This window comes from Amblyomma maculatum, chromosome 11 (genome assembly GCF_055883805.1).
Source record: "Amblyomma maculatum isolate TAMU_Amacu chromosome 11, ASM5588380v1, whole genome shotgun sequence".
Taxonomy (NCBI): Eukaryota; Metazoa; Arthropoda; class Arachnida; order Ixodida; family Ixodidae; genus Amblyomma; species Amblyomma maculatum.
The window spans coordinates 32475464-32501426 of NC_139354.1; the positions used below are offsets into that span (position 1 = coordinate 32475464).

General features: G+C 46.9%; 1 protein-coding gene across 1 annotated transcript; it reads left to right on the top strand.

Moving 5' to 3' along the window:
- The first annotated feature begins 876 nt into the window (after positions 1 to 876).
- LOC146173428 (isobutyryl-CoA dehydrogenase, mitochondrial-like) lies at positions 877 to 25657 on the top strand. The gene is made up of 11 exons (XM_084583160.1): positions 877 to 1056; positions 11985 to 12085; positions 13135 to 13304; positions 15350 to 15459; positions 16038 to 16252; positions 18804 to 18939; positions 20149 to 20246; positions 20552 to 20704; positions 23464 to 23566; positions 23634 to 23721; positions 25372 to 25657. The coding sequence occupies exons 1-10, from the start codon at positions 948 to 950 to the stop codon at positions 23684 to 23686; spliced, it is 1248 nt and encodes a 415-aa protein (XP_084439286.1). The 5' UTR covers positions 877 to 947; the 3' UTR covers positions 23687 to 23721; positions 25372 to 25657.
- The last annotated feature ends 306 nt before the right edge of the window (positions 25658 to 25963 follow it).

Sequence of the window (25963 nt, forward strand, 5' to 3'; positions counted from 1 at the left end):
TTCGGCAAACTCCAATTAGCTTCTGCTCAAGCCTCCAGTCATTCGGTTCAGAATTGAAAAATGGGCCTCAGAGCACAACGAACTGTTGACGTCGCTGCTTCTATGATTAGAGATCACGCATAAGTGGCGCAGGTAATTTTTTGGTCACTAAAAATTGTACAAATGTAGCTTTTTCTCGGCCCGCCTGTCAGCCGCTTACCGTCGTATAAACGCAAGCCAAGCAATCTTTTCGGTAGTGCTGGAATGCGTCTTCGAACACCAAAAAATCTCATCACCACTCCTGGCAGGATCCTGACTTCAAGGAATCTGCAGGATCAGGCTCGACATTGCGAAGGCTTATTAAAGGTGTTCAATTTTCCCTCCTTTTTTCGCCACTTGTGTGTGTTCTGCTAGCGCGTCGGCTTCACACACTCTCGAAAAAGATGTTATTTCTGCAAGACAACGCGCTTATGGAGCCGATCGTAGGCTTCCATGTGTGCAGGAAGGATCCGACTTCACATTATATGCGTGTGAATGCAATTGAGGCTGTTTACTCGCAGCGGTGATTTAAACACTGCAGGAGAGAAGCCCGCACAGTGGTGCCATAGAGAATTCGAACTCTTGGCGAAACCATGCTGTTCGCTCTGCCGAAGTTCGCCTGGACGTGGCCTGACAACCGTCGACAGCTTGTCGCAGGACCTGAGGCTACCATAAAAATGTCTAGCTGGCCCCAAGACACCTCTAAAAAATGTCGTTGAGGCTAATGCGCCTGATCATAGAAAAATACGAGTTTTTCGGGGCCGTTATGCGATAGCTTTCTGCGTTATCCAATAGATGGCGGCACCACCGTCTCACGTTCGTATATAACCCGCGTGCGCCCTTCGAGCGGCTCTACTCGAAAATCGAGAAGTAAAAATATCGTGACTCCGCAAAATACGTCCATAGCACTCGCCCGAGGATTTCTAAGGATGGGGATTTTTAGCAAAGCACTTCGGAGTCATCAGTTTTCCACCCTGCTTCGGGCACAATTTGCACTGCATAAATGCACTACCCGCAAAGCGTCTACTGCTCTGGACGGTATGTACGAAATGTTGTCCACTCATGCCACATGCACTCTCCTGTTTCGCGTGTCTTTCCTCGAAACATGCTTCTAGGCGGGCACGGTTGCTTCTACAATTCCACTGTGACGTACGCAATACTCGTAAAAAATCAAATGCTGAGCAGATATTTTTTGGCGCTGCACCAGATGAAAAGAAGAAAAAAAAAAAATCTAATTACCGATGCAAACTTTTTTTCTTGCTAACTTTGCATGTGTTCATGTATAAAGTAACCATCTTTCTTTTTAAACGTTGCAACAGCAGAATAATGATAAAATCTGCGCATAGACAGAGAGAGCAAGATATGCGCGATAGGTCAGCAGTAAACTTCCACTGCTATCACACGATCAGCATAATGTGAATGGCACTCACTGTGCGTCCATCAGGTGATTTGTTATCTTCGTTAGCACTCCCTTTACTGCTGGCTACCTCCTTCTATTTATTTACTCATTTATTTAGTCATTATTTATTTATAATTCCTCATTTATTTAATTTTGTGCTTAGTCATTAATTTACAATTGTTTTGTTTAATATGGTCTTCTGAAAAAAATTATCGTGTAAGCAGTGATGAAAGGCGCGTTGAAAATTTGAAGCATTCTCAATAAGCTGGTACTTCTCAAATTCACCCCTAAATCGCTAACAATGTGTCAGCTTGTGAAAATAACAACAATAATAATAATATGCTGCACCGGCACGTGACTCCAGGCACTGCAGGTTAAAGAAACTGTGAAAGCGCTCTACGCATAATTTATGGTGGGACATAGAATTCTAGCCGAAAAGATTACTTTATGTGCAGCCTCTGAGCTTTCCTGCTATTTTTTTATTAAATTACCAGAGACACGCATTGCACTGTACACGCGACAAGAGCAGAATAATTAGCAAGTAACTAATTCGCAAACTTAGCGTAATAACTGGCAATCAGTATAATTTTACGCGCGAGGCGCATGATAATCCGGTGCACACTTTGCTTGGCCAATTAGGTAAAGTTAAAAAAAATAGTTTAATTTTTAAGCTTCGTACCCAGGCGTATCATTATAGGTCTGAGCACGAAGCTTAAAAATTAAACTTAAAAAAAAAAAAAAAAAAAAACACTTCCGACAACTATTCGGAGCAGAGCCCCGCTGACCTCTACCGTCCACTAAAAAGGATCGCGGCTATGTTCTTACCGTTACCCACTCTTTTTAATTCTAAATAAGCAAAACCAAGAGCTTATATATGTGGTCATATCATTACGTTGGACTTCGGGTTTGGTTCAAATCGATGCATGACCAGCGCGGGCTCTACCAGTTTCCTCATCTTTCGAAATTGTTTCCATTAGGACCGCGTAACCCCGCACCCACAACGACAGCGGCCAACAACGCGCGCCTGCAAGGCCAGCGGGCCCGCTCCTCCATGGCCTCTCTGGGCAGGCCACCATGTATGCGCTGCTGGTGGATATGCTGCAAAGTTATGCTAGCGCCCCCCCCCCCCCCCCCCCCCTCGCGCTCCTCTCGTAGCTAGTGAAAATATTTATTTCAAAAAAAGATGGCATGTTGGAATAGGTATCACATATTTGTTGAGCGACACGTTTCTTTTTTTTTCTTTTTCTTTTTTTTTTTTTTTCTTTCTTTTTTTTTTTTTCAAGGTCCGATGTCGGAATGAACAGGGCCAGTCGTACGACTTTTATTCTGAGGTTATAAGCAGGCTGTCTCAGCGTCTCGATTCTTGCTAATTGAATCTGTATAAGCGATTTCTGCACGTGCGCATCGTAATTATTAAAACACTTGTGTCGACTCTTCTCGCAGCAAATCTGCTAATATTTGATATTTTTCGTCGCATACATTACTGTCAGTATACAGGGCAATGCGCCTACAGCTGGTCCACGAGGAGCGTATTCACTCTCTCCTGTCGAAGAATCTCTCGTCAGAAGCGCGTCTTGTTCATTCTGTTCTATCTCTGTGATCAGTTCTCGCAAGAAGTGATAGGTTATGTCATTAGGTATGTGACGTTTGTTCTCGAAAATACTTGCCGCCTATTCCGTAACCTTTTATTGGCAAAATTATGAAATAATGAAAGGATAGAATCATACGCCAGCTAATTAATAAGCTTATATTCAAAAGTCATTGCCAAAACATTGACAGCACCGCCGAAATTTAAGAAAAAGACGTATCGCCAATACGCATTCTGTTCATTTGCTGCAGATAGTGCGATTTGTGTGAAAGAACGAAGCGTAGGCCTCCGAGCACGGGACACAAATAAAAGATAACAATAAAATAAACGTAGTTCCACAAATGTATTTTTTCTACTTTTTCCACAACAGTGGTGAGAAAATTAGAGGCTAGAAATAAACTTGGGCGCTGGCCGGAACCCCCAGATACTTTACACGTTTTCCTTGAGACAGTTTTCTCACACCAGCTGTCGCCAGATATTTTAACTGGAAGGCGCTTGCTTCTGAGAGCACGTCGACATTAAAATAATGAGAGCAGGATCTCTATGGCACTGAGTGCACGGCGTGCAAACTGTCGCGAATTCCTGTCGCTGGAAGGGGAGAACTTCCGTCTCGCTCGATTTCATTAGCCTATCTGCCGCTCAGGGCGCGCGCGTAGGGCTCACTCGATCCTTGTGATATCGAGAGAGCCCCGAGACGTCGCGTAGCGGTCTCGCGAAGCGGCGCGCGCGCTTTTTCTTTATTTTTAGATGCGTCCTCTTCTCTCTTTCTTTTTTTTTTTTTTTTTTTCTCTTTTTCTCTCCCTTTTTTAATTCTCTCTCTCTGGCCGCCAACCTGTTTGACAGCTCTGCCGACGCAAGCGCGCGCAGCAGTGACCACTCGCCCTCCAGTTGGAAAGGTGGTGACTTCCGCTTCGAAAAAATGACCGGGCGTTTCTTCATTTTTTTTTTTTTTTTTGTGCTATCAATTGTCGCGCCATCTAGCAGTGGCCAGTAAAAGCTACCTGCAATTGCCTCTGTCAGCTTCTGAAAATTGCTTCTTTTCTTATTTAATTTTTTGTCTCGATTATCTGCATGGCTCTTGCGTCTAATAATTTTTGCTACAGCATGCCTTCAATTGATTTTGTTTTACGGATGTTCATTCATTTACCAATAATCTGAAAATTTGCAACTTAGACGCAGTTTCCTTTAATGGCCGCGGGTGCCGCCCCTATAGGAAAGCACCCGAATTTTGACCAGTTGAAAGCGCCGCTTTTAATACGTGCACTCTCTGAGAAGTGTCGCAACTAATATACTACAGCTCTGGCCAGAGCTGCGTAGGGTGTGGAAGTACAGTCCGTGGTTGTGTGCGTGTAGAAACAGTATTTGTCGCTAATTTAAAGTTGGTGAAAGGTTAAATGTGCATAGGAGCACGCATTCTCGTTACCACCAAAGCGTTAGAAACTTAAGAGCGTTTGAATATAGACTTAGCAACCATAGGCCGCCGCAAACGCGCGTCGAAGCGCACGTCTCGCCCTAGCGCTTACTTCACTTGGCTGTATGCCCAGAACTAGTAAGCTTGTTTCCGGGCTTCGGCGCTTTCATTCAGCTTTAACTGGGTGACCTGGCCAAATTTATTTTTGCGTATACAAAATTCATATTGTATACAAATATACAAATTGCGTATACAATTTCACCCGGAACAATCCGACAGATGCCCATCGCGTTTGGAAAAGTCGAGCGAAGAGGCGCCATTTGAGGTTTCTCCATCTGCTGCGTATAACACCAACGGGACGTGACTACGATCCACGGGCGGTTTTCGATTTCTCCACTTTCGTCGCAGAAAAAAGCTTGGTTAGGGCAGTTTTTTAAGAAAAAAAAAAAAAAAAGGAAGGAAGTATTTACTCATTAACGTCCACCTTACTCCCTTATTGCAAATCTACTCCACATTAGGGGCTTCCCCTAGAAACCTCAGGGAAAAAAAAAAAAAAAAAAAAAAGAAGGAGCCTTGGCACCAGATAAGGCTCGCCAACAATGAGGCTTGCCTAAGCGTTTTGCTATCACAGCCGCTGACAAAAAGTACCGCAGGATTCTTATCAGCTGTACGACCAGCTGATTTTTGCACGTGATTCGCGGGTGACAGCCGAGTAAAAAACGAAACGTAGTCCTGAACGGGCTTCCTTCCGCCTGTCTAGCGCAATTTGAAGGTTATCGCGCGAGCGTCGACCAAACAGCACACGCCATGGGGATTAATCCTCTGCGCTATCGAGGGACTTATCAGGCCAGTCCCTCTCATTGTTTTTTTGCCGCTGCGGAAAAAAAGTCCCCAGAAAACATTTCCCCCGGAAAAAACGTCCCCATTTGCAAAACGGGAAAAATATTTAAACATACCTCAAGGTAAAGCTTCCGCTTCGCCAGGTGCTCGACTTATCACACAAATCCAGTTTTTACGTCACCGACTTTGACTCATTTTAGCTTTTATCTTCAGTTATGGTTTTAGCTTGAACCTTATTTGCAGCTTTTGTTTGCAGCCATTTTCTTTTTCTTCCCATCAGGCTTAGACTGCGCTCGCCCGTGGCGAGGTAATGTATACTACAGCGCTTCCTCCCGTCGGCTTGGTAATTATCAAAACAGGCGTAACGAACAGGTGCGGGGCATTCATAACAAAAATATATATACGGGGCAGTGGAAACATGGCGACAATGTCTGGGCTGATAGCTCTATTTTCTAAAAAAAAAAAGTACATTGGCCACCGGCATGCCGCTTCGAGAGGTGGTTTAGAGGGGCTGTGGTCAACGACCGGATAAGGTAGGAACTTTCGCTTAGTACAGCATCTCCATCACCACCGAAGGAGTTAACCGTACACAGTGACGTCTTCTGTTGCGCGCAGTCCCCCAAGACTACCGCGCCGAGCCGGTTGTACCTTTGTACCTTTCTTAGCGAGTAATATTAGCCAGCCTATTATACCTGCCTTTTGAGTGATTGATAAGCTGGGTAACTAAGGATGCTCATATATATGCAATCTTTGCGAAGTGAGTTGCGAAAGAATTCGTTCTGAGGTCCAGTTTTTGCCCCGTGGACGTTTACTGCTAGTGGCCGCATAGTCAGGGGCCTTTTCATGCGAGACCGTATTTTCTGGGGAAATGTTTTTCCGGGACGTTTTTACCTACACCCGCTTTATCTCATTATATTTGCAAATCGCCTTTATGCAGGGGTGGAAGTTCTGCTCCAAACTGCTTTCCCTGCTCCATCCTGCTCCAAAATGCAATATTGCTCCAAAACTGCTCCAAACTGGCTATTTTGATGTTCTGCCATCAAATTTAGCAGAACACGGGAACAATGTCACAACACCAGGGGCAAATATATAAGGCATCTTGCACTGGGCTTAATACAAATGAAATTTTTGTAAGGGAAGGAAGCATGGAGCACAATAAATATTTATTCGCAAGTAAATATAATATGAGCCACCGACGATTGGAGATAATTGCTAAAAAAAAAATGCACTGTGCATGTGACGTAGCACCTCGTTTAAGTCCTTTGAATCGCCGCTGGAGAGAAGCGAGGTCAGCAAGCGAAGCAGGTTGCTCTAACTACTGTGAGCCGTTAGAAAAGAAACTTGTCCGACTGCAAAAGCTGCATGAGTTATTCTAATGGTTCTGCTGTGAAAACAAACAGGTATACTTCACCACCGAGCCTCTTTATCAGTGACAAGCTTGCCAGTCTTACGGCAGACAAAACTATATTTCAAGCGTTGTGGGTTGGTACGCCAAAGCTGTCAATCAATAGGAAGCTTCTCAAGAGTGTGAGGAAGGCATACGAGGTCTATCGCCAAAATATTATAAATAATCCCAAGCATTGCTGAAGCAAAGAATGATGAGCTACATGCAGGAGGCAGTGAAGTAAAAAAGCTGTAGGATGGGACAGCTACCCTTCAATGACATCTACCTATATCTCAAAATTTCAAAATGCTCGAGCCTGTTTCCACGCCTGTAGACCTCCGCCATATTTACGAACGGACAAGACGATCGAGGTCGTATTGCAGTCGTCTGCAATCCCATGGCAGGCAAAAAGCGCGGGAGCGGCACTAGCGCCAAGTTTGTCAAGGCGCATTATTGTGGTCTAAAGAAAGAAATATTTGAATCTATCAAGTCGAAATAGGTAGGTCAGACTAGATGTTCAGTTATGAAGCGCACCAGCAAGCGCTACATTTTCTGCTAGTCTGTTTCAAGTTCTTGCTAAGATTGACCTGTGTTATATATCTTCACATGTTTTAGCCATTTGTCATGTCAGAGATGAGTGCGAAGTTGGAAAGGCATTGAACTTGCATAAAAAGGAATCAGATTGGAGATTTCGTATTTTAGAAAAAGAAAACTGCAATTATCAAATTACGTGTTTCACCTTGGAAGCGTGCTCCAAAACATAATTCAAATGCTCCAAAACTCTCGTTTCGTTGCTGCAAAGCTGCTCCAAAATGGCTTTACTACTGCTCCCAAAACTGCTCCAAAATGCTCGAGGCTACTTCCACCCCTGTATTTCTTTTCTCTAAGGCGAAAGCCTTACTTGTCTCATGGGCGGCTTGACAAGAAATGGTACCAAAAATGTGACGTAATTTCTTACCAAAGCTGTGATGCAACCGTTCTTTGCACATCGTTCAGGATGACGCCATACCGCTTATCTTCCCATTTAGAATGCGTCTGCAAGTCAAGCTGATCCTGTGTGCGATAAGAATTCGGACTGACAGCACGTGTCCACCGAGATGTGACACATCGGATACTGCGCCTTTCATCATCATCATCATCATCATCAGCCTGATTATACCCACTGCAGGGCGAAGGCCTCTCCCATATTTCTCCACTTAACCCGCCAACTAAAGACGTTCACCACTTTGCGAAATTGTGCCAGTTTCTCAAAGCCAAATCACGGCAAACACATCTTTCGCACATATTAATCAATGCCTTCCAGTTCCATTGTGCACTGACAAACTCAGTTCAGTTCAGTCGTGGCCGACTCTTCGTGACCCTATGGACCATATCATGCCACGCTTTCCGGTCTCTCATTATCTTTCTAACATCACATAACTTCATCTGCAGCGCCTCGAGGATGCCATCTAACCACCGCGTTCGCTGCCTACCCCTTCTCCGGTGACCCTCAACCTTTCCCAGCATCAAATCTTTCTCCAGCGACTCCTCTCTTTTCATCAGATGACCAAAGTAGCTGAGCTATAACTTTAGAATTTGACTCTTCAATGAGCAGTCAGGGTTTATGGTCGACAATATTGACTGATTTGATCTTCTGGCAGTCCAAGGAACTCTCAAGAGTCTCCGCCAGCACCACAATTCAAACGCGTCAATTCTTCGGCGGTCAGCCTTCTTCACAGTCCAACTCTCGCATCCATACATCACAACTGAAAAGACCATAGCACGGGTTATACGGATCTTGGTTGGCAGTCTAATGTTTTACTAGGCGGTCAAGGCTAGCCATGGCTCTCTTTCCCAGAAGCAGGCGTCTCCTACACACGGCGTGTTATTTTGTATTTCTGGGGTTGGGGCATTTCGGACCTGCAATGCGGTCCTTGGATCGTCAACACGTGGCACACGAATCATGAAAGAGCATTTGCTAGTTCTCTCGCTGTCAAGGTAAAGGAGATCGATGACTTGCTGGAACAGTTATAGATACTTGAAAAAAAAAAAATGCTTTGGGAGTGTCGCCAGGAACTTGAACTCTGTTATCGTTCGCAACGAATGGAAAACTTAAAACAGAGATAGCGGATGGTGGGATCGTCATAGGGGCGATTGTTGTAGCACGGAAAAGCGAGCAAGAGAGAGAAAAAGACAGACTAAAGAATGCACAATCTCGACCGCACCTCGAAACGCTGCGCCGGTCATCTCGACCGCGCGATAACCTTCAAATCTGGCTGTACGTATTGCACGCTCGCAGTTTCCAATGCGAGCCAGATGCGTATTCGACGAATCCATTTGGCCGACTCCTCGCTTTTAATGATATCTGACTCTGACGCTATCGTGTTTAAAGGTATTTCGTGTGCATTCAAATACATACGCGGATTCAGAGGCTGGTGGGGAAGGCGCTGAAATAACTAATATAATAAGCATAGAACACACACACACACACACACACACACACACACACACACACACACACACACACACACACACACACACACACACACACACACACACACACACACACACACACACACACACACACACACACACACATATAATTTTGTTTAATTATTTAATGCACTCCATTTAAGCAAAAAGTCAAGAACAAACAGACTAGTCGTCCGGTCACAATGAATTGAAGGTTTATTGAATGTGGCTTCTCAGGTATACGTGAAAAGTGCACGTCACAATAAGGCTTTTAAAAGAGTACAACACGTTAAGACGAGGATTAGGACAGGACTTAGAACCGTGTTGATTACATGGGCAGTTGGAGCAGGAACGGCCACAAAGAAAATAAGAAATCCCAACATTTATCCATTCATGTCCGGGGTGTGATCACAACTATCACTTCGGATTAGTGGCAGCCAGAACAGTCTAGAAATTTTCCTTGCGTGGATGTGTGTATGAAGCATAAATGGGCCACATCTATTCACAGGCGCGTAAAGGCATATGTACGCTCAAGCCCAGAGGAGCATCGTGCCAAATCAGTGACTTGCATTTTGCAGATGTGCAGGCTATATTCCAACTTCTAACGCTACATATAGCAGAAGCTAATCGTGTTAGTAACTTTGATTTGGTTTGCGGCTTGTGGAGTTTAACATGGACTGGGGGAGGGTTGCTGCTCCTGGCCCTACGGAGCATGCAGGGAATGGTAGGCCACCGCCGTTCGCGGTAGAGGCTCGCCTGCCACCGGAGGTTGCACTTGTTGTAGGCCGTCGTTGCACCCGCAACAGCTTTGGGGGCGGACGACGACTGTTGCGACGTGCTCTTTCTCTCTTACTCTTCTTCCTTTCTTTCTTTTCTATGTTCTCCTCTGTCCGTACGAGGCAGCGGAGGATTCCAGCTACAGAGCCAGTAGCAGGCCCGTGTATTTTCTATAACAAGCGTCTCAAAGCGGCTCAGGCTATGAGAGACGCTGTAGTAGAGGACTCCGGAAATTTCGACCACCTGGGGTTTTTTAACGTGCACTGACATCGCACAGCACACGGGCGCCTAGCTTTCCACCCCATCGAAAAGCGGTCGCCGCGGCCACAATTCGATCCCGCATCCTAGGGCACAGTAGTCGAGCGTCCTGACCAATGCACCGCCACGGCGGGGTGGTAAGTTTAATTATTACAATATTTAGGCGAGCCCAGAATGCTAAAGCGCACACGTTCAATAAGAAAGTACCCAGGCAACACAAAACATCCATAGGACATCCCAAGAAAGTTCAGAAGTCCCACATGCTGAAACAGGCCTCCTTTGGAAGTTCATAGAGTTTCCATGACAGGCCTTTCCCGAAAATGTTCTACTTAGGAATTTCGCAGGATGTTCGCGATAAGATTATCCGAAACATCGTCGCATCTTGAATGTGGTACAGATGTGGCATACTAAGCACTATTGCCAGTGACGTCGCTAAGGGGAGGCGAGAAAAAAAAACATATTTAGACGAATTTGCCGAGCGCTTCTTTCGAGTTATTATTATAATTAATTGACCTAATATCATCACACGTGCAGTTAAGTGCAGCGATTGATAATGGAGCGATCATATATAATATATTTTATCTCGGCGACACTATGAGGTATACCTGAACAACGGCTTTACACAATGCGGAGGCAGATCTCTGCCATGACCTCAAAACGCGGTCTGGTATCAAAACGACAGAAGTTGTTCGGGAAATACATGACCTTCAAATCATGCTCAACGTCGCTGAGTTGTCTGGCGCTTCGCTTATGCCTCTGTTTTCATAGTTTCCAATCGTGGAGAGTTTTTATTTTACTTCTGGCATTTCTTCTGCTCAGTCGTGCAACTAATTTATTATGAATCACACACCTGCAGTTCAGCGAGTGCTGTCCTGGCAGAGGTATGCACTATTAAGTAAATACAAGTAATAAAAACAAACAGTGCGATAGGGACAACTTCCAAGCGCATGAAAAGATAAGATACTCAGCCATGAGTTCGAGAGGCGTAAACGGCGACAGATATAATACCAAAGTCGATCTTTTACGTCACTGTTGGAGGAAATCCTCAGTTTATGCTAATTAGCACGTTCCTGTCGCCGTTTGAGCTGTGACTTGATGCCGTTTTAACAGTCACGGCGATGTCGTAGTTAAAACAGTTAAAAGCAGCAATCAGCTGTTTCGGAGTTTCTAACTCCTGGTGAGTTCATTGGATGCACAGGCGGCATGAAGAGGATTTCGAAAAGCGTGTTCTGCAAAACTTTTCTTGATAAGGCTGTAGCTTTTATTTAGCATGCACGACCTCTGTCACAGGTTCACATCATTTACAGCGAACCAATGAAAAGAGGGTAATCCGTTGAAAAATAAACTTCCATTTGTCGTTGTAACTGTGCTAACTTCGAAACTAGAATATTTACTATAGGGCGAGTTTATGTCCGTACAAATCAGGAAATAAAACAGCAATAAAGCTACCGTACCATACCATACCATACCATACCATACCATACCATACCATACCATACCATACCATACCATACCATACCATACCATACCATACCATACCATACCATACCATACCATACCATACCATACCATATCATACCATATCATACCATACCATATCATACTACATACTATATAATGGCAAATTTTATTGAGGACCACTAAATTGACCGCATTTTCTCTGCCAAGCGGCCTTCCTTTGTCACAACTGTGGTGCGCATGCTCCATTTCGTGAGCTCCCATGCCGCAGAACCATGCCACAATAACAGGACATCAGCTATGCTCCGTTTTCTCCATGGAGAAAAAAAAAAATGACAAACAACTCCCAGCGAATGTACACAAACTGATTACCGTCGTATTTCGTTTTTTCCACGCGCAGCCACGTTTGGACTCAGCGAGGAGCAGATCCAGATGCAAAAGACCGCCTCCGACTTCGCCGAGAAAGAGTTTCTTCCGTATATGCAAGAATGGGACGAAAAAGTGAGTGTGAAAGTTTGGTCCATACTTTTACCTCGCATAACCGGAATGTGCTAGAAGCGTTCTCTCTCGCTAGTGACGACAAACAATGTGGGTTTACCATCATTCGTGAAATCTGATCCCCCTCACCCTGCAGCAACTAGAACGAGAACAAGGCTTCAGTGAATTTTATTATAAGCTTCTAAGTTCATAATTTTGCTCTGAAATCGACGCTGAAAGGCGTGAACCCGGAACCGAACCAAGCCTCCCAACTGAAGAAGGAAAATCCGGTTCGACACCATAGCCTGAACAAACGCTTCCTGCGTTTTCCCTCATTGCCGCGGGTACCCCTTTCCGGCTGACCGCGAGAAGCGCAGCCATCGCGTACGCAACAAGCGACTTGATTGCCGGTCCTCTGCTCGAATCTTCCCTCACGGCACGGTAGAGGTGTCCACCGAAAAGGAGCTAGGTGCTCACTTTCCTCCTCCAGCGCAACCCCATGTGCTTCACGCATTCTGTACTCCCGAAAGCTTTCTGTCTCTCTGAAGCGTAGGAAATGGAAGGAAGCACGCCTCTCCCTCTTGTGCCATGGGGAGTGGGTTGTTCATTGTTCGAGTTAAGGGATGCGGGAGTGTGAAGCTGGAGAGGCGGCGAGGGGTCGCGTCACTCTCCAGGGCACGAGGACAAAAGTCCATTTCCTTTCCTTTCCTGCGTAGCCTTAGCTGTAGAGTTCCTGGAAGTTGTCAGGCAGTACAGAGGGCACATACGTCGCGCTCTACATATGATTACACATATTTGCAAGCATCTCGACATTCCCGCCGGACAGCTTTTTATTGCTCTGCACCCAAGGCTACAAATATTTGCAGGAAAAGGAAAGAGATGGGAAGTGACCTACATCAGCACTAGCGACTTCGCACGCTATCTCTAGCTGCCAAATGAAACAGGGTTCCCCTTACTTGGTTATCGTTCGCTATAAAGCCACAGAAAGTTGCCTGGGGGTACGGTGTGTTCCTGGCCATGAAGAGCCCTATTGGTACCGATGGATATGACAACGAGACTCGCTGGCGACGCAGGAGATCTTCCCCGTGGAAGCGATGCGTAAGGCCGGCGAGCTGGGCTTCGGTGGCGTGTACATATCCGACGAGTACGGAGGGGCCGGACTCAGCAGGCTGGACGCCTCGGTCATCTTCGAGGCTCTCGCCAAAGGGTGCGTCAGCACGACCGCCTACATTACGGTGCACCAGTGAGTAATTCTCTCTCTTTCATCATCACGGACACCCCTCGCAAAATTGCCGTAGTTTACTTTGCTCGGATATTTGGCTGCAAGACTATGAGCCCGTAACTTTTGAACCTGCTTTTAAAGGCGCGATGAAATAGAACTTCAAAACGCTTTTCCTTCTACTTATTTTGCTTGCAACCATAAGCAGGACTTAGGGACGACACAACAAGAGAAAATAAACCTCCAGAGTGCTTTGTATCTTTCTTCAGGCACTCATTCACTCCCCAGAAATTAAGCAAGAGCTTTCACGAGCAGTGTACGTCGTACATCCTAAAGCAGTACGATTTGCTTTAGTCCTATAGGAGTGCAGGAATTCACTCTTTCCGCGCAATTGAACAAACAGCTTTCATCGTTCGTTAAGGTTGTTTTTATTATTATAATATACGAGCTGAACCTCCTTACAGCGTAGTCGAAGTGGCGCGCAGTTTTTTTCGTTATATTCGTTGCGTCGTTATAGCGGTACGCGCCGCCGCCTTGGTGTGCTTACCTGCCACTGCGTATACTGAGGAAAATATAGCTTGCGTTTTTCTGTGTCACCGGTGTGTATCGCGGGAGCCGTCTATACACGATTGAACCGCCCACAAGAAGGCGATAAAAGCATTTGCCAACACGCGGCCGTTTCTTAGACGGCATGAGCCTCGGAGCCCATAAAAAAACGTCTCGGGGGAACAATATCTCAGCAGACGGGGACATATACCCAATCGCATTATATTATAACACGGTGCTGACGCGAATATGGGCCGCTGTAAGGTGCGGCAATGAGTTCTTCGCGAGTACCCGTTGCGGCTGGCTTAGCCGCACAGCTCATGCGCACGCGCCGCGCAATACTTCGCCGCATAACAGAGTTGCCTTACAGAAAATCCATACGCCAGGCCGAACACCTTGTTGATGGACGTCTTGTGGTCAGCAGAAACTGCTGTGCGCTGTAAATGTTTCGTTGTTGTGTGAAACATCGTTGTTTGTTTTCTTCCTTTTGTCGCTTTCAAATCACCGGTATGCCAGTACCGTCAAGCACATCTAGCGAGCGCACTGCCGCCAGCATGTCACACCAACGGAAACTAAACTGCACGTGGAACGAGAGTAACACAGTGCGTTCCCAGTGGGTCGTTGTGCAGAGAGTAAGTTGGAGCACGGGAAAGCTCTGGTTATCCTGGAAGCTCTGCCGACTGACATGGGGAGCAGCATGCCGCAACGGATCACAGAAAAAGCCGCAGCGAGGCACCGTTCACGGGGCTCCGCACCCCGCACCCCGCGTCGGGGCCCTGCACCCCGCGTCGTAGCGAAAGAAAAAAAAAAAAAAAAAAAGTCCAGAAAGACGCTCCATGTCTACAAACCCTTCCTGGTGCGGATAAGTTCTCTACATGTTTCGGCCGGCACTCGACGGGACAGGCTATGCGCGGCGATTTCATTTTATCACAGTAGGTGCGAAGTTTGTACACCGCTGTTACAAATCGGCATACTCAGCACGAAAGGAAGTATAACTTAAAAATTACGAAAGGTATAACGTTCTAAATGCTGCGTTCGTTTCAGATACTACAAAGTCAAACACTGTACTTCGCGAAAACGAATATCATACAGAGTGTTTCTGTAGAGCTTCCAATGGCGTTCTCCCTTTCGTTAATTTCTAGCTGTTCCTATTATATCCAATATTTCATTATAAGCCGTTTCGTTATAGCGGGTTTGACTACAGTCCTTAACGCATTTTCAGCGAGAACAACATTTAGGTAAAAAAATGTTCCTACCGTCATTTTGCCTCACTTGCGTCTTTTTCTAAACAGGATTTTGCACCGCCAGTTGTTCTCCGCAGTATACGAAACGTCACAGCGCTGTGCGACTTCGAGCGTGTATTTTTCCTTTCTCCGAGATGGAAACATTCTGAGTTCTCCGAGAGAAAGCACAGCACATGTAGACTCCGAAGCGCAAGGGCTCGCTGTTTAACTGCACGTTTGACCACCTCTCCGAGTGAATCCGTTTAAAGAGAACACGCCGCTCTCTTGGCTCTATTGCAGCATGGCACTGTGGATGATCGACCGGTACGGCACTCACGAGCAGAAGCAGAGATGGCTGCCCGACCTGTGTTCCATGCAAAAATGCGCTTCCTACTGCTTGACCGAGCCAGGTGAGTCTACGGTTACTGGTAAACTATCTCTCACTAATGCATGTCTCAGAGCATGAAGCAAACAAATCGGCGCGGTTCGCCAGGCGCCTTATTTAGAGCACACGAGAGAGCGGCGCTCTCAAATGCGATGTTTAAGATGCGTACACCGTACCGCCCCTCCTATACTGTGGTGCGATGTCAAGCTGCCCCAACAGAGGGTCGCAGCGGTAACACGTGGCACGCATTTGGTCAACTTTTTTCTTTTTTTTTTCACACCCGAGTGCCGAGACGCTATCGAGTAGAACCGAGACCCCCAGATCGTTGGTATAGCGTCATCGAATATTTTATAAAATAATATTTATAAAAGATAAAGATAAGGTGTGCGACAGTCACTCATCCACCGCATGTATGCGCACGCATTCTGAAAATAGTGGAAGGTGTTTAACGTTGTTAATTATCTCAATTAGTGCTTGCGAAAAACTTTTAAGGAATATCTCGCTAGCCTGGATACGGACCAAGTTCCAAATATTCACTAATTCCAAATAGCATTCGTCAGGAGATTGTCATGGACGATGATGACATTGCTTTCGTTGGCGCAGGGAGTGGCAGTGACGCGGCCTCCATCAGCACGACAGCTAAGCGGGACGGTGATGACTACATCCTCAACGGCACCAAGGCGTTCATCAGCGGCTCCGGGGCCAGCGAGGTGTACGTGGTGATGTGCAGGACCGGGGGCCCCGGACCCAAGGGCATCTCCGCGGTCGTAGTCGAGAAGGGCACGCCGGGACTCAGCTTCGGCAAGAAGGAGAAAAAGGTGCAAACCCTGTTTTTGTTAACCGTAGTGTAAAACAAAAATGCCAACACCTTCTAAAAGCCAGCCGTTACTACGTGGGTCAAGTATAGATCATCCTACATAGCGCGATGTTAGCAGATCACGCGGTTCTAACCGGTACTATATCGTGACAGCCATTACCATAAAACTCATTTATACAAACAGCATTATTGCAACGCTTTTGCAACAAGTGTGTGTCTAGAGGTGCAAAAGCATTTTCTTAAACTGATTTCAACTACAGAGGTGTAGGACAAATGACTTGTTGCTTGTTCAGAACTATCCGAAATGAATCGAATGCGTTCTAACATTTTCGAACAACTGACACGATGATCGAGCAAGGCACGTCACTGCTCTTTTCGACAACTAGCTGTTTCAGGAATAGGCCCATTCAACCCCGTACTTTAGTGTATAGTTATCAACAGTGGGATGCTGTCGATTCGGTTTGCAGCATTTACGATAATCACGTAAGACATCGATGTCATGCCACACTATCAAGGCTCGAGGAACGTCAGAAAACCCTGCCGTAAGGGATGTTCTCGGAAGCCGTGCCTCATATATCTTATATGCCCAGCTCATGTCCTCTCATCAAGTTGTGGCGCTAGATTATCTGCTCCTATCGTCAGTAGTAAAGTGTGATTTCCTTAAACACGTGACGTGAAGGTCGTAGATTTAATACGCTGACTTCGAGACTGCGTGCGACACATTAGTGGATATCAGTGCTGCATCTGTTGGCAACTATAGTTATGACTCCATTGGTTCTAGCTGCCACACGGTGGTTCCGCGGTTTGGTATTTCGCACGATTATTTCAAACACTCGTAAAAGTATTCGTATTCAATTCGCCAATTCGCCCTGTCCCCCCCCCCCCCCCCCCCCCTTCGCCTTAATCGTATTCGATTCGGCAGCAGAACTACGGTATTCGTGTTTGTTTCGAAAAAGAAAAATAGTACTATTCACCCGCGTATATAATTTCAACGCTTGTTATAGCAGTGAGCCGTTAGCTTTGCAACTGACTCTGTAGAAGCATTCTTGGTGGAACCGCGATGTTGCATTGTTACTTAGCGTATACTGTAGGAACTGCCGACGCACGTAGTCGCCCGCAGGAGTTAGACCAGTACAGTTCGTCTGTCCACCTTTAAAGCTGATCAAAATTAATTAAGGACTCACGTGTGTAAGAAGGGTTGGAATGTGGTTCAAGCGAATATTTATGAACACCTTGGCCCTGAAAACGCTGCAGGAATGCTGAAAATTTGGTTTCCAACGGCTTCCATCACAATCCGAAAAGATGCCCAGAAAGACGGTGTCATGGACGCTTATTACCAAACCATATCCCCGTAGGAGCACTCGAGCAGACGACGCGATTCCTCTGAGCAACGCCATCTGGCGACAAATTGTGGATATATTGTCTAAACGAATAATAACGCATTTAAAGGCCACTGTTCCCGTCGCTTTTGTGGCGCAATGGATTAACACCACGCACCTCTGGACTGATGCCACTAAAACATCTCTTCGACTCCCGTGTTGTAATTTTATTTATTTTTTTTCTAAATTCGCGGCCACCATCTTCGGTGTTAAATCGGCCTGTTAATAGCACGTCATGTACCGTCTCCGGTAAAAGTAACCAGGAAACGGAGTTTTCTTCTCAGCCGTATACGGCATCCCCTAAGCTCTGACAGCAAGGCAAGCACAATCTTTGTCCATGTTTTTCGAGGCCTGTTGGTATTTTTGCTCTGCCTTATGAACTCCATCCAATGCACGGTTGAGAAGCAAACCGTATTGACTGGTTACTTTTGGCAAAGACAGCACCTATCCATCACCGCCTGCCGAGAGGGGCCGCGCCTTTTTAGCGCTCTGGCAAGGCAAAATTTCTACACTACGTTTAAGCATAGAAAAGTGCTGTCGCCCATTTCACTGGCAAATTGACCCCCCCTCCCCCCCCCTCGCCATCGTGGGCGCTGCGAAGTAGGATGCACAAGAACAGAAAAAGATTTCGAGGGACTTTAGCGACTAAAGTAGTGAAAGGCAAAGCCTGGGTGCCGCATTCTGGTACGCAACTGGCTATAATTAATATGTAATTAATTAAGTAGGTAATAAGTAGTTAATTGATTACTTGCTTAATTGATTAGACGTTAATTACTCAATTAAAACACTACTTAATCGGTACTTCATTAATCAATTATTTAGTCATTCATTAGTAATTGGTCACTGATTGCCATATGGCCATATAAAGCACGCATTCGCGCATTGTGGTGGTGCTCTGTGATTGGTCGATAGTCAATACCTCTATGACATCATCCCGCCTCGGCCAATCAGAGCCGCCGCAAAAGCGGAACACACAGCTTGAGTGGGGCAGAAGGATACGTGAATACATCAGCAAAGACCTCTGTTCAGCGGCGCAGTACAGTTTTTACGATCCTGACCGTTCCGTTCGTCGGCGATCTCCCGAATCGTGGCAACGGTGTCAGCGTGTGTCGCAGAGACACTAGCGGAGTGTTTTCTGATCTTCAATTCAGGCGATTCTTTCTTGTGGTGCAGCTCGGCTGGAACTCGCAACCGACGCGGATGGTCATCATGGAGGACTGCCGCGTCCCGGTGTCGCACCGCTTGGGCGAAGAAGGCGAAGGGTTCACCATCGCCATGGAAGGCCTCAACGGGGGCCGAATTAACATCGGTGCGTCCACAGATAGAGCATCGTCTGCTCCCACTCTATCAGACTCGATCACATCGATTGATTTTGAATGAATGAATTAATTAACTTTATTTTCTACTTAAAAGTGGATGGACCGCAGACGAAAAGCTACTGCGCTGTAGCTTGAAAATGTCTGTGACCCAGTCACGTTCTAATGACAAATGATTGTCACTGTAAAATTGACGTTCTATAAGCAGTGATTTTCGGGTTGACATTTACGAATTCACATGATATGGCTGATTTTTTTTAGGAGCTCCCCATTTGGGCATTTGTTTTCAGATGTGAGTTGGTGAGGTGAGAACTGAATACATCGGGACATTCGAATTCAGTCAGACAAGCTACTCCTAGGTCACACAGGCACGTTGTTAAGACTTGGTTACAGCGGAACTTGCTATCTACGTCAGGTTTATACAATGTGGTAGCTTACATGACTGTCTGTGAAATAGCAGATGCGCGAAATTAAGGAAGTAATGATTTAGCGAGCAACAAACTACATGCGTGCGACCTAGTGTCTGCGAGAAAGCTTTAGTGTACCGTCCGCCACTGCGCGTTCCACTGCGCATGCCCAGATACCCTTGACGCCGATAGATGGCGCCACGTGCTGGAAGTCGGCACATAAACCTGTCGCGTCGAAACATAATCACCGCGTGCGCACCTGCCGCGCGCGGTAGAGGGCTACGGTGGCGGATCGCGGATCCACCTTTGACAGCGGAGATCAGAAGTCGCCCCCCCCCCCCCACCCCTTCCCTTTTTTTCCTTAATACCTGCGGTTGTTAAAAGTGCAGTAGTCAAATGAATGACCATCTAAACTTCCGAAAAGCCACCGCGATGTTAAGATGCAGCCCATTATAATTCCAAACAGCACTAATCATCGAAACAAACAGCGCGAAAGAACGTGCACGAAGGAACATACACCAACACACGTCGGGCGCTATGTTCCTTCACCCACGTTCTTTCGCGTTGTTTTTTTTTTCGCCAGTTAGCCATTGATCAACTAGCCCAGACAAACGTCCTCATTCAAACAGCACTGCCCCCAAAAGTTACTCGCCGTAGCGGCAGTACTTGATTATCCCCAACGAGCTGCCGCGCACTCGCTATTGAGCTGTCACGTAGCTCCGAAAGCTGGCCTAAAAATATTTGGCTCACCACACAGTGCACGCCAGTCAGTTGAAAATTGTTTGCACGTTGCAGCTTCTTGTTCCATGGGAGCCGCCGCTGCTAGCATCGACATCGTCACGGAACACATGAAGGTTCGGAAGCAGTTCGGGAAGCCCCTGGCATCGTTCCAGGTATACCAGCTTCAGCACAGTGGCAGTTTGTTTGCACAAGTACAGCCACCCAAATCTTTAACTGCCGTGCGTGACGGCCGCATTTTGCGTGATTGTGAGCGCTACAGAGGAGTTAAACCACCCAATGTCCAAGTATCAGCAAAGGTTCAAGCCCTAGCTTAGTCTTGATCTTCCGCCAATTTTTATCCGCCCTAAGGCGCAGAGGCACAGAAAATGCGACCGCCAAGCGCACCAGGTAAAGATTTGGGCAGCTGTATACGTAGTCACAAGCAACATCAACACGTTTGCGCTGTTTCCTTGTCCAGCACAACCAGTTCTGTCTGGCGAGAATGGCAACGAAGCTGCAGGCGGCGCGACTCATCGTGCGGAAAGCTGCGGAAGCCATCGACGACAACAAGCCCGAGAGGGTCACCATGTGCTGCATGGCCAAGTTGCACGGGACGGAGGAGAGCTTCAAGGTCAGCCGCGCTTCTCGATGGCCATTCGAGGACACGCCTTTATTTGCGAGAGCTCTTCGCAGCCGCGCGCACGCATCCGCTTCCAGAAGCATGTACCAGGGTCACAAATAGTGCACAAATAGTCGAGTCGGCCTAAGCTTAATGTTACTGTACTGAACTTGATACGCGTCATTGAATTAAGTGAGTGGTACGTCGAATCACATCCACGTGTACGCTATCTGATGACCGCAGATGTGCGCTCTAACCTTACAGTTGTGGCCGCTAACCAAGGGTCTATGGTCGCCTAACAGGCTCTCTTGAAAGCAGATGCGCGGTAAAGAGGGCAAAAGCTCCGGTAGTGAAACACGCTCGTACGTCGTAACGAAAGCACGAAATCGGCAAATGTTCCCTCGAAGAGGGCCCTTTAAACAAAGCTAGAACGATAATGACATGAAGTCATTGGTTGGAAGGCCTCCCGTAAAAGGGCATTTTCCCTTCGTCCTCGTGTTGTACCCCGCTGAAGAAACGAAGCGATGCACAAATGCAGTATCCGTAAGTCGTCCTCGTTACCTCGCCGGCAGCTTGGGCACAGGCAACAACTATTTTCTTCAAGAGCTCTATTACGCCAGGTTTCTCCAAGGTCATGGATGGGACAATTTGACCTTGAAACATAGAAAGTGGGGATCGAAGAGAAGAAAGAAACACGTAGACGGGCTCAGGGAACTAGAAAGATGCTGCAGGATGATCTGAATCTGAGCTAGTTCGTGTCGTCTTGTCTTCTCTCTCGTGCGTTTTTGCGTGTTAGGCCGTAGTTACACACTGTCATGACCTTGAAGCCGGAAACTTTCAGTTTGGTTTAAAATCAAGAAGGCCGCTCAACACTGCGTTGACCAATTACCCCAATGACATCGACTTTGACCCTTGACATGGAAGCTCAACAAGCGTAGCAAAGCCTAACGGAGCTTTGGCTCTTTATCTAGAATTAGAAGAGCTAAACCTCTATAAATGTACATCTATTTGGCACTCCGCTGCGAAGCGCATGTGGCGACGAATAGCAACTCGAATTAAGCTTGCTGGTGAGCCGTGTTCAGTGGGGGCGCATTAATGGGTCACTCATGGAAAGGGAGTGGTCGCATTTTTCGCAATATCGTTTTATACTTTTTTCGTTGACAAAATGGAATTTTTAGCCCTGTTTCTCGCTCAAATACGCTCCTGGTGTACAGAAGACTGAACAAAATGCAGTCCAACCGATCGCCCACACGCATGCTCGGATTCCATCGAGACGATCTCGTTCGCCTCAGCCTACTCGATTGATAAGGCACGGATAAGATATCCATCATACTACACGGACACGCGTGAGATTCACTAATGTGCAGAGGTCATTCCAGTCAAGATTCAGGAAGCTATTTAAGAACAACTTGATTAGTTCCATTAGCCGCGGCGCGTAGCTTAACGGAAGGTCGCGCCATCTAAATGTCACAAACAAAACTTCTTGCCATTTATCCCTATCACCTTCTGAAGGGCGCTTGTATTTTGCTTATTTGAGCTTTTACATCAAGAACAGTTAAATCTGCATTTTAGTCATTGCGTCTGTTTCGCTGATTTTGCTACAAGGGTGCTGTGCGTTTATCAATTATGACACAACACTAAGACCCCATTCACGATTTCGTCGGGCTCTGTCAGGATCCGCGCTGCGCTCTCGTGACTGTGTTGATGAAGCAGAATTTCCGTTCCGGCCACTTCTCAGTGCTGTTCATTTTCTGTTACACAAAGGAAAGCTAAGCAAGGCCCGACCATGCGCTAGCACAGCGTAGAGAACCGTGTCTGCAACCTTTTCTCTCTCTTTCTCTCTCTCTCTCTCTCTTAGTTTTTGTCGTCTAGGAGCAAGGACTTGCATGTACTACACAACTTAAAACCAATGCTGCCCAGGTCAGCTAAAAGTGCTAGCGCACCGAAATCTAAACTGTCCATTTTATGGCGGTTTAGCGTCCAAAAACGGAAGCTAACCGTTCGAAACTAATCTGATTAATATCAACCAAACTTCGGCGGTGTTGTCCAGGGTCCGTATTTAATCTGATTAATACCGACCAAACTTCGACGGTGTTGTCCAGGGTCCGTATTCAGCGCTTGCGTCGTTTTCAGAAATGTCATTTCCACCGTGACCTTGAGTCATTTCTGATTGGTGGAAACGCCGGAACCGGTGTCAGTTTGGTTGCCATCACTTCCGGTTCCGGCATTTCTATCAATAGGATGAGGGCGGAAACGACACTTCTGAAAACGGCGCTAACTCGGAATATGGGCCCAAGCTAATATTAGGCAGCTTTAGCATACCGTGATCCGCGATCCGCCACCGTGGCCCTCTACCGCTCGTGGGCGGGGCGCACAAGCCGATTGGTTCCGATGCGGCAGGTCTATGTGCCGACATCCAGTACGTGGCGCCATCTATCGGCATCAAAGTGATTTGGGCATGCATAGTGGAACGCGCGGTGGCGGATCACGGTAGCAGATCGCGGATCACGGTGTGCTAAATCTCTCTATTGCCGCGAAGAGCGGACGTGAGTGAAGGTGAAAATCGTCCTCGGTAAAAACTTGGTGTGTTTGAATGCATTCGTTAATGAACACCCTAAAGAAAAACGCTGAGGGGAGGCGAACCCTGTCGTAAATTAAGCTCAACTTTCGAGTTCGTCTTTGCGGATACTGTTTTTCTTTTTTGCGTCTCATTCACCAAAAGCTTACACGATAATTCAGCGTTTCACATCCCGTGTATACTGGCGTTGCAGATCACCAACCAGGCCCTACAGATGCTGGGCGGATACGGCTTCATCAAGGAGTACCCGGTGCAGCAGTACCTGCGAGATCTCCGCGCCCACCTCATCATTGAAGGTAAGCACGAGTGACTAATCAAAAAATCAATTCCCGCTGGCTAAAACATGACTCTTTACAATTGCAGGAACGAACGAGGTCATGCAAATGGTGATTTCCAAGGACATCCTCAAAGGGTGAAGACGGGCACACCAAGAACTGGTGTTCCACTACTGGTACGTTTCGGTACTCACTTTCTTTAAATGGTTTTGCTTTGATGACATTGGAGGTTCAGTATATTTCGTATTAGCTGGGATGAACTAGAAACAGCCCGCTTTGGAGTCACACGTCGCCACAGAATAGTACTAACAGGTTAGGGTTATCACTGCCCTTGAAGATAGCGTTCAGCGTGCGTAAAGGGACGGTGATCCCATCATCATTTCCTCTTGTATGACGTCTCGCTGAAGCTGTTAGCACTCTTTCTTTATTAACGCGAGATTCTCCAGAAAATCCGGCGTCGCCGCTGTGAGCGAAAAAAAAATAAAAGATGGCTTAGCTCTGCTATGCCTGGACATACGTAGCGAAAAGCAGTGACTACCTCGGGATCAGAAAAAGTTCTAGGACACTTGCATTCCGAGTCAGGCATGCTACCCCTAGGCCGCGCACCCAGCCAGCGCCATTCATTGGCTCAATATTGGTACTGTGTTGACAACGTTCGATCAAACGTAGGACCAGTGCATTGCCAACATACAGCGCGTTGCACAATTAGAGGCGCGATGTAGAATACTTCTCCCAGCTAAACCGTGGAATCCTCGCAGTTAAAATTTTGCACAGAAAGGGCATTTTGCCGCTAGTATTTTTTAATACAAAATTTGTTCGGGGAACTTGCCTGATTCGATCAAAAGAAGTCGGATGTTTCCATCTTATGAGGCGGCGACGACGCCAGACGAGCCGCTGCCCCAGCGATGGTACTGGTGGCGCCACCTCATGCTGCTTACAACAACTCTGTAGCAGAAAAAGAGCGGGCGAATGTTTTGGCAGAAGGTTTGAGTTGTTGTAAGCAGCATGAGGTGGCGCCACCAGTACCATTGTTGGGGCAGTGGCTCGTCTGGCGTTGTTGCCGCCGCATAAGATGGGAACATCTGACTTCTTTTGATCGAGTCAGGCAAGTACCCAAAACAAATTTGGTATTAAAAAATACTAGCAACAAAATACCATTTCTGTGCAAAATTTGAACTGCGAGGATTCCGCGGTTTAGCTGGGAGAAGCATTCTACATCGCGCCTCTAATTGTGCAACACCCTATAGTACCAATATTTGGCCGATTGTTCCGTCTGGGAGGCTCGTTCGTACATGTCGGGTGGTTGTTGTTGTGGCTGTAGGAAGAAGGAAAAGAAAATGCAGGGGCCTGCTACTGGCTCTGTAGCTGAGCCACCTCCGCTGCCTCGTGCGGACAGTAGAGAAGAAAAGGAAGAGGGAAAGAAAGACGCGCGCCGCAACAGCCGTCGTCCACCACCTAAGTGGTGACGGGTGCAATGACGGCCTACAACAGATAAAACTTCGCTGGCTGGCTAGCCCCCGCCACAAGCGGCGTTGACCTACCGTCCCAGCCCCGTAGGGCTAGGAACAGCCACCCTTCACCACCTCCATGTCGGGTGGTCTTTCACTTGAAATGGCATCTTACGACGTACGCTGAAGAATATCTGCATGCGGGATAATTTAGTGGCATAAATTTAAAGGATGAATGATATACGACTAGCAAAGGGCGACCGAGAATTTGCAGTGGGAGCTAGCAAACGGTACAGCCAGTAACGCTGCTGCGTCATACTCTGAAAGGCGGAGCTTGAGTGTCCCCCCCCCTTTCTTGATTTTTTTCTTTCCCTCCAGTGCCAACATACGACGTGCCACACAGCGCTGCTGTACGGAGCTTCGGCCACAGTAACACTGCCCGGACGGAGCACGCGCTGCACGCTACGAAGGTCTCCAAGACGCGCGGGGGGATCCGCGATGGCTGCTGGTGACGGGTGCAGCAGGCCGCTATGCCCGACAAGAACCGAAGCTGCCTCGATTTCCGCTCGAACGTCCTGGAGACTTTCAAAGTCATATCCGCTTTGTACCTGATGGATCACTGTTGTGTTTGTAAATAATGAAACGTCCAGATTGTTTCCATGAAGTGTCCAAGCGTCTTGGTCTCTACGCTGGCGTTTTTCTTTACGCTAAACGGAAAAGTAAGCAAGTGTCCGCTTGTACAAATATAAAAATCAGCACGTAGAAGTAGCAAGAGCAGTGTGAGGGCTCGAGTCTGAACGAAAGTACAGGTTTGTATCGCGCCCGTACATAGAAGGCCTGCGTCGACTTTCTATTTCATAATTATAATTGGTTCACAGAAAAGGAAAGGCGCAGTACCTGTCACACACATTTCTGTGGGCGCGCTGAACCGCGCCGTAAGGGAAGGGGGAATGTGGGAGTCAAGGAGAAA

Coding starts and splice junctions, on each gene's coding strand:
- LOC146173428 (XM_084583160.1), top strand. CDS start 948: ATGGGGATTTTTAGCAAAGCACTTCGGAGTCATCAGTTTTCCACCCTG. Junction 12,086..13,134: donor TGCAAGAATGGGACGAAAAA/GTGAGTGTGAAA, acceptor CTGGCGACGCAG/GAGATCTTCCCCGTGGAAGC. Junction 16,253..18,803: donor TCGGCAAGAAGGAGAAAAAG/GTGCAAACCCTG, acceptor CTTGTGGTGCAG/CTCGGCTGGAACTCGCAACC.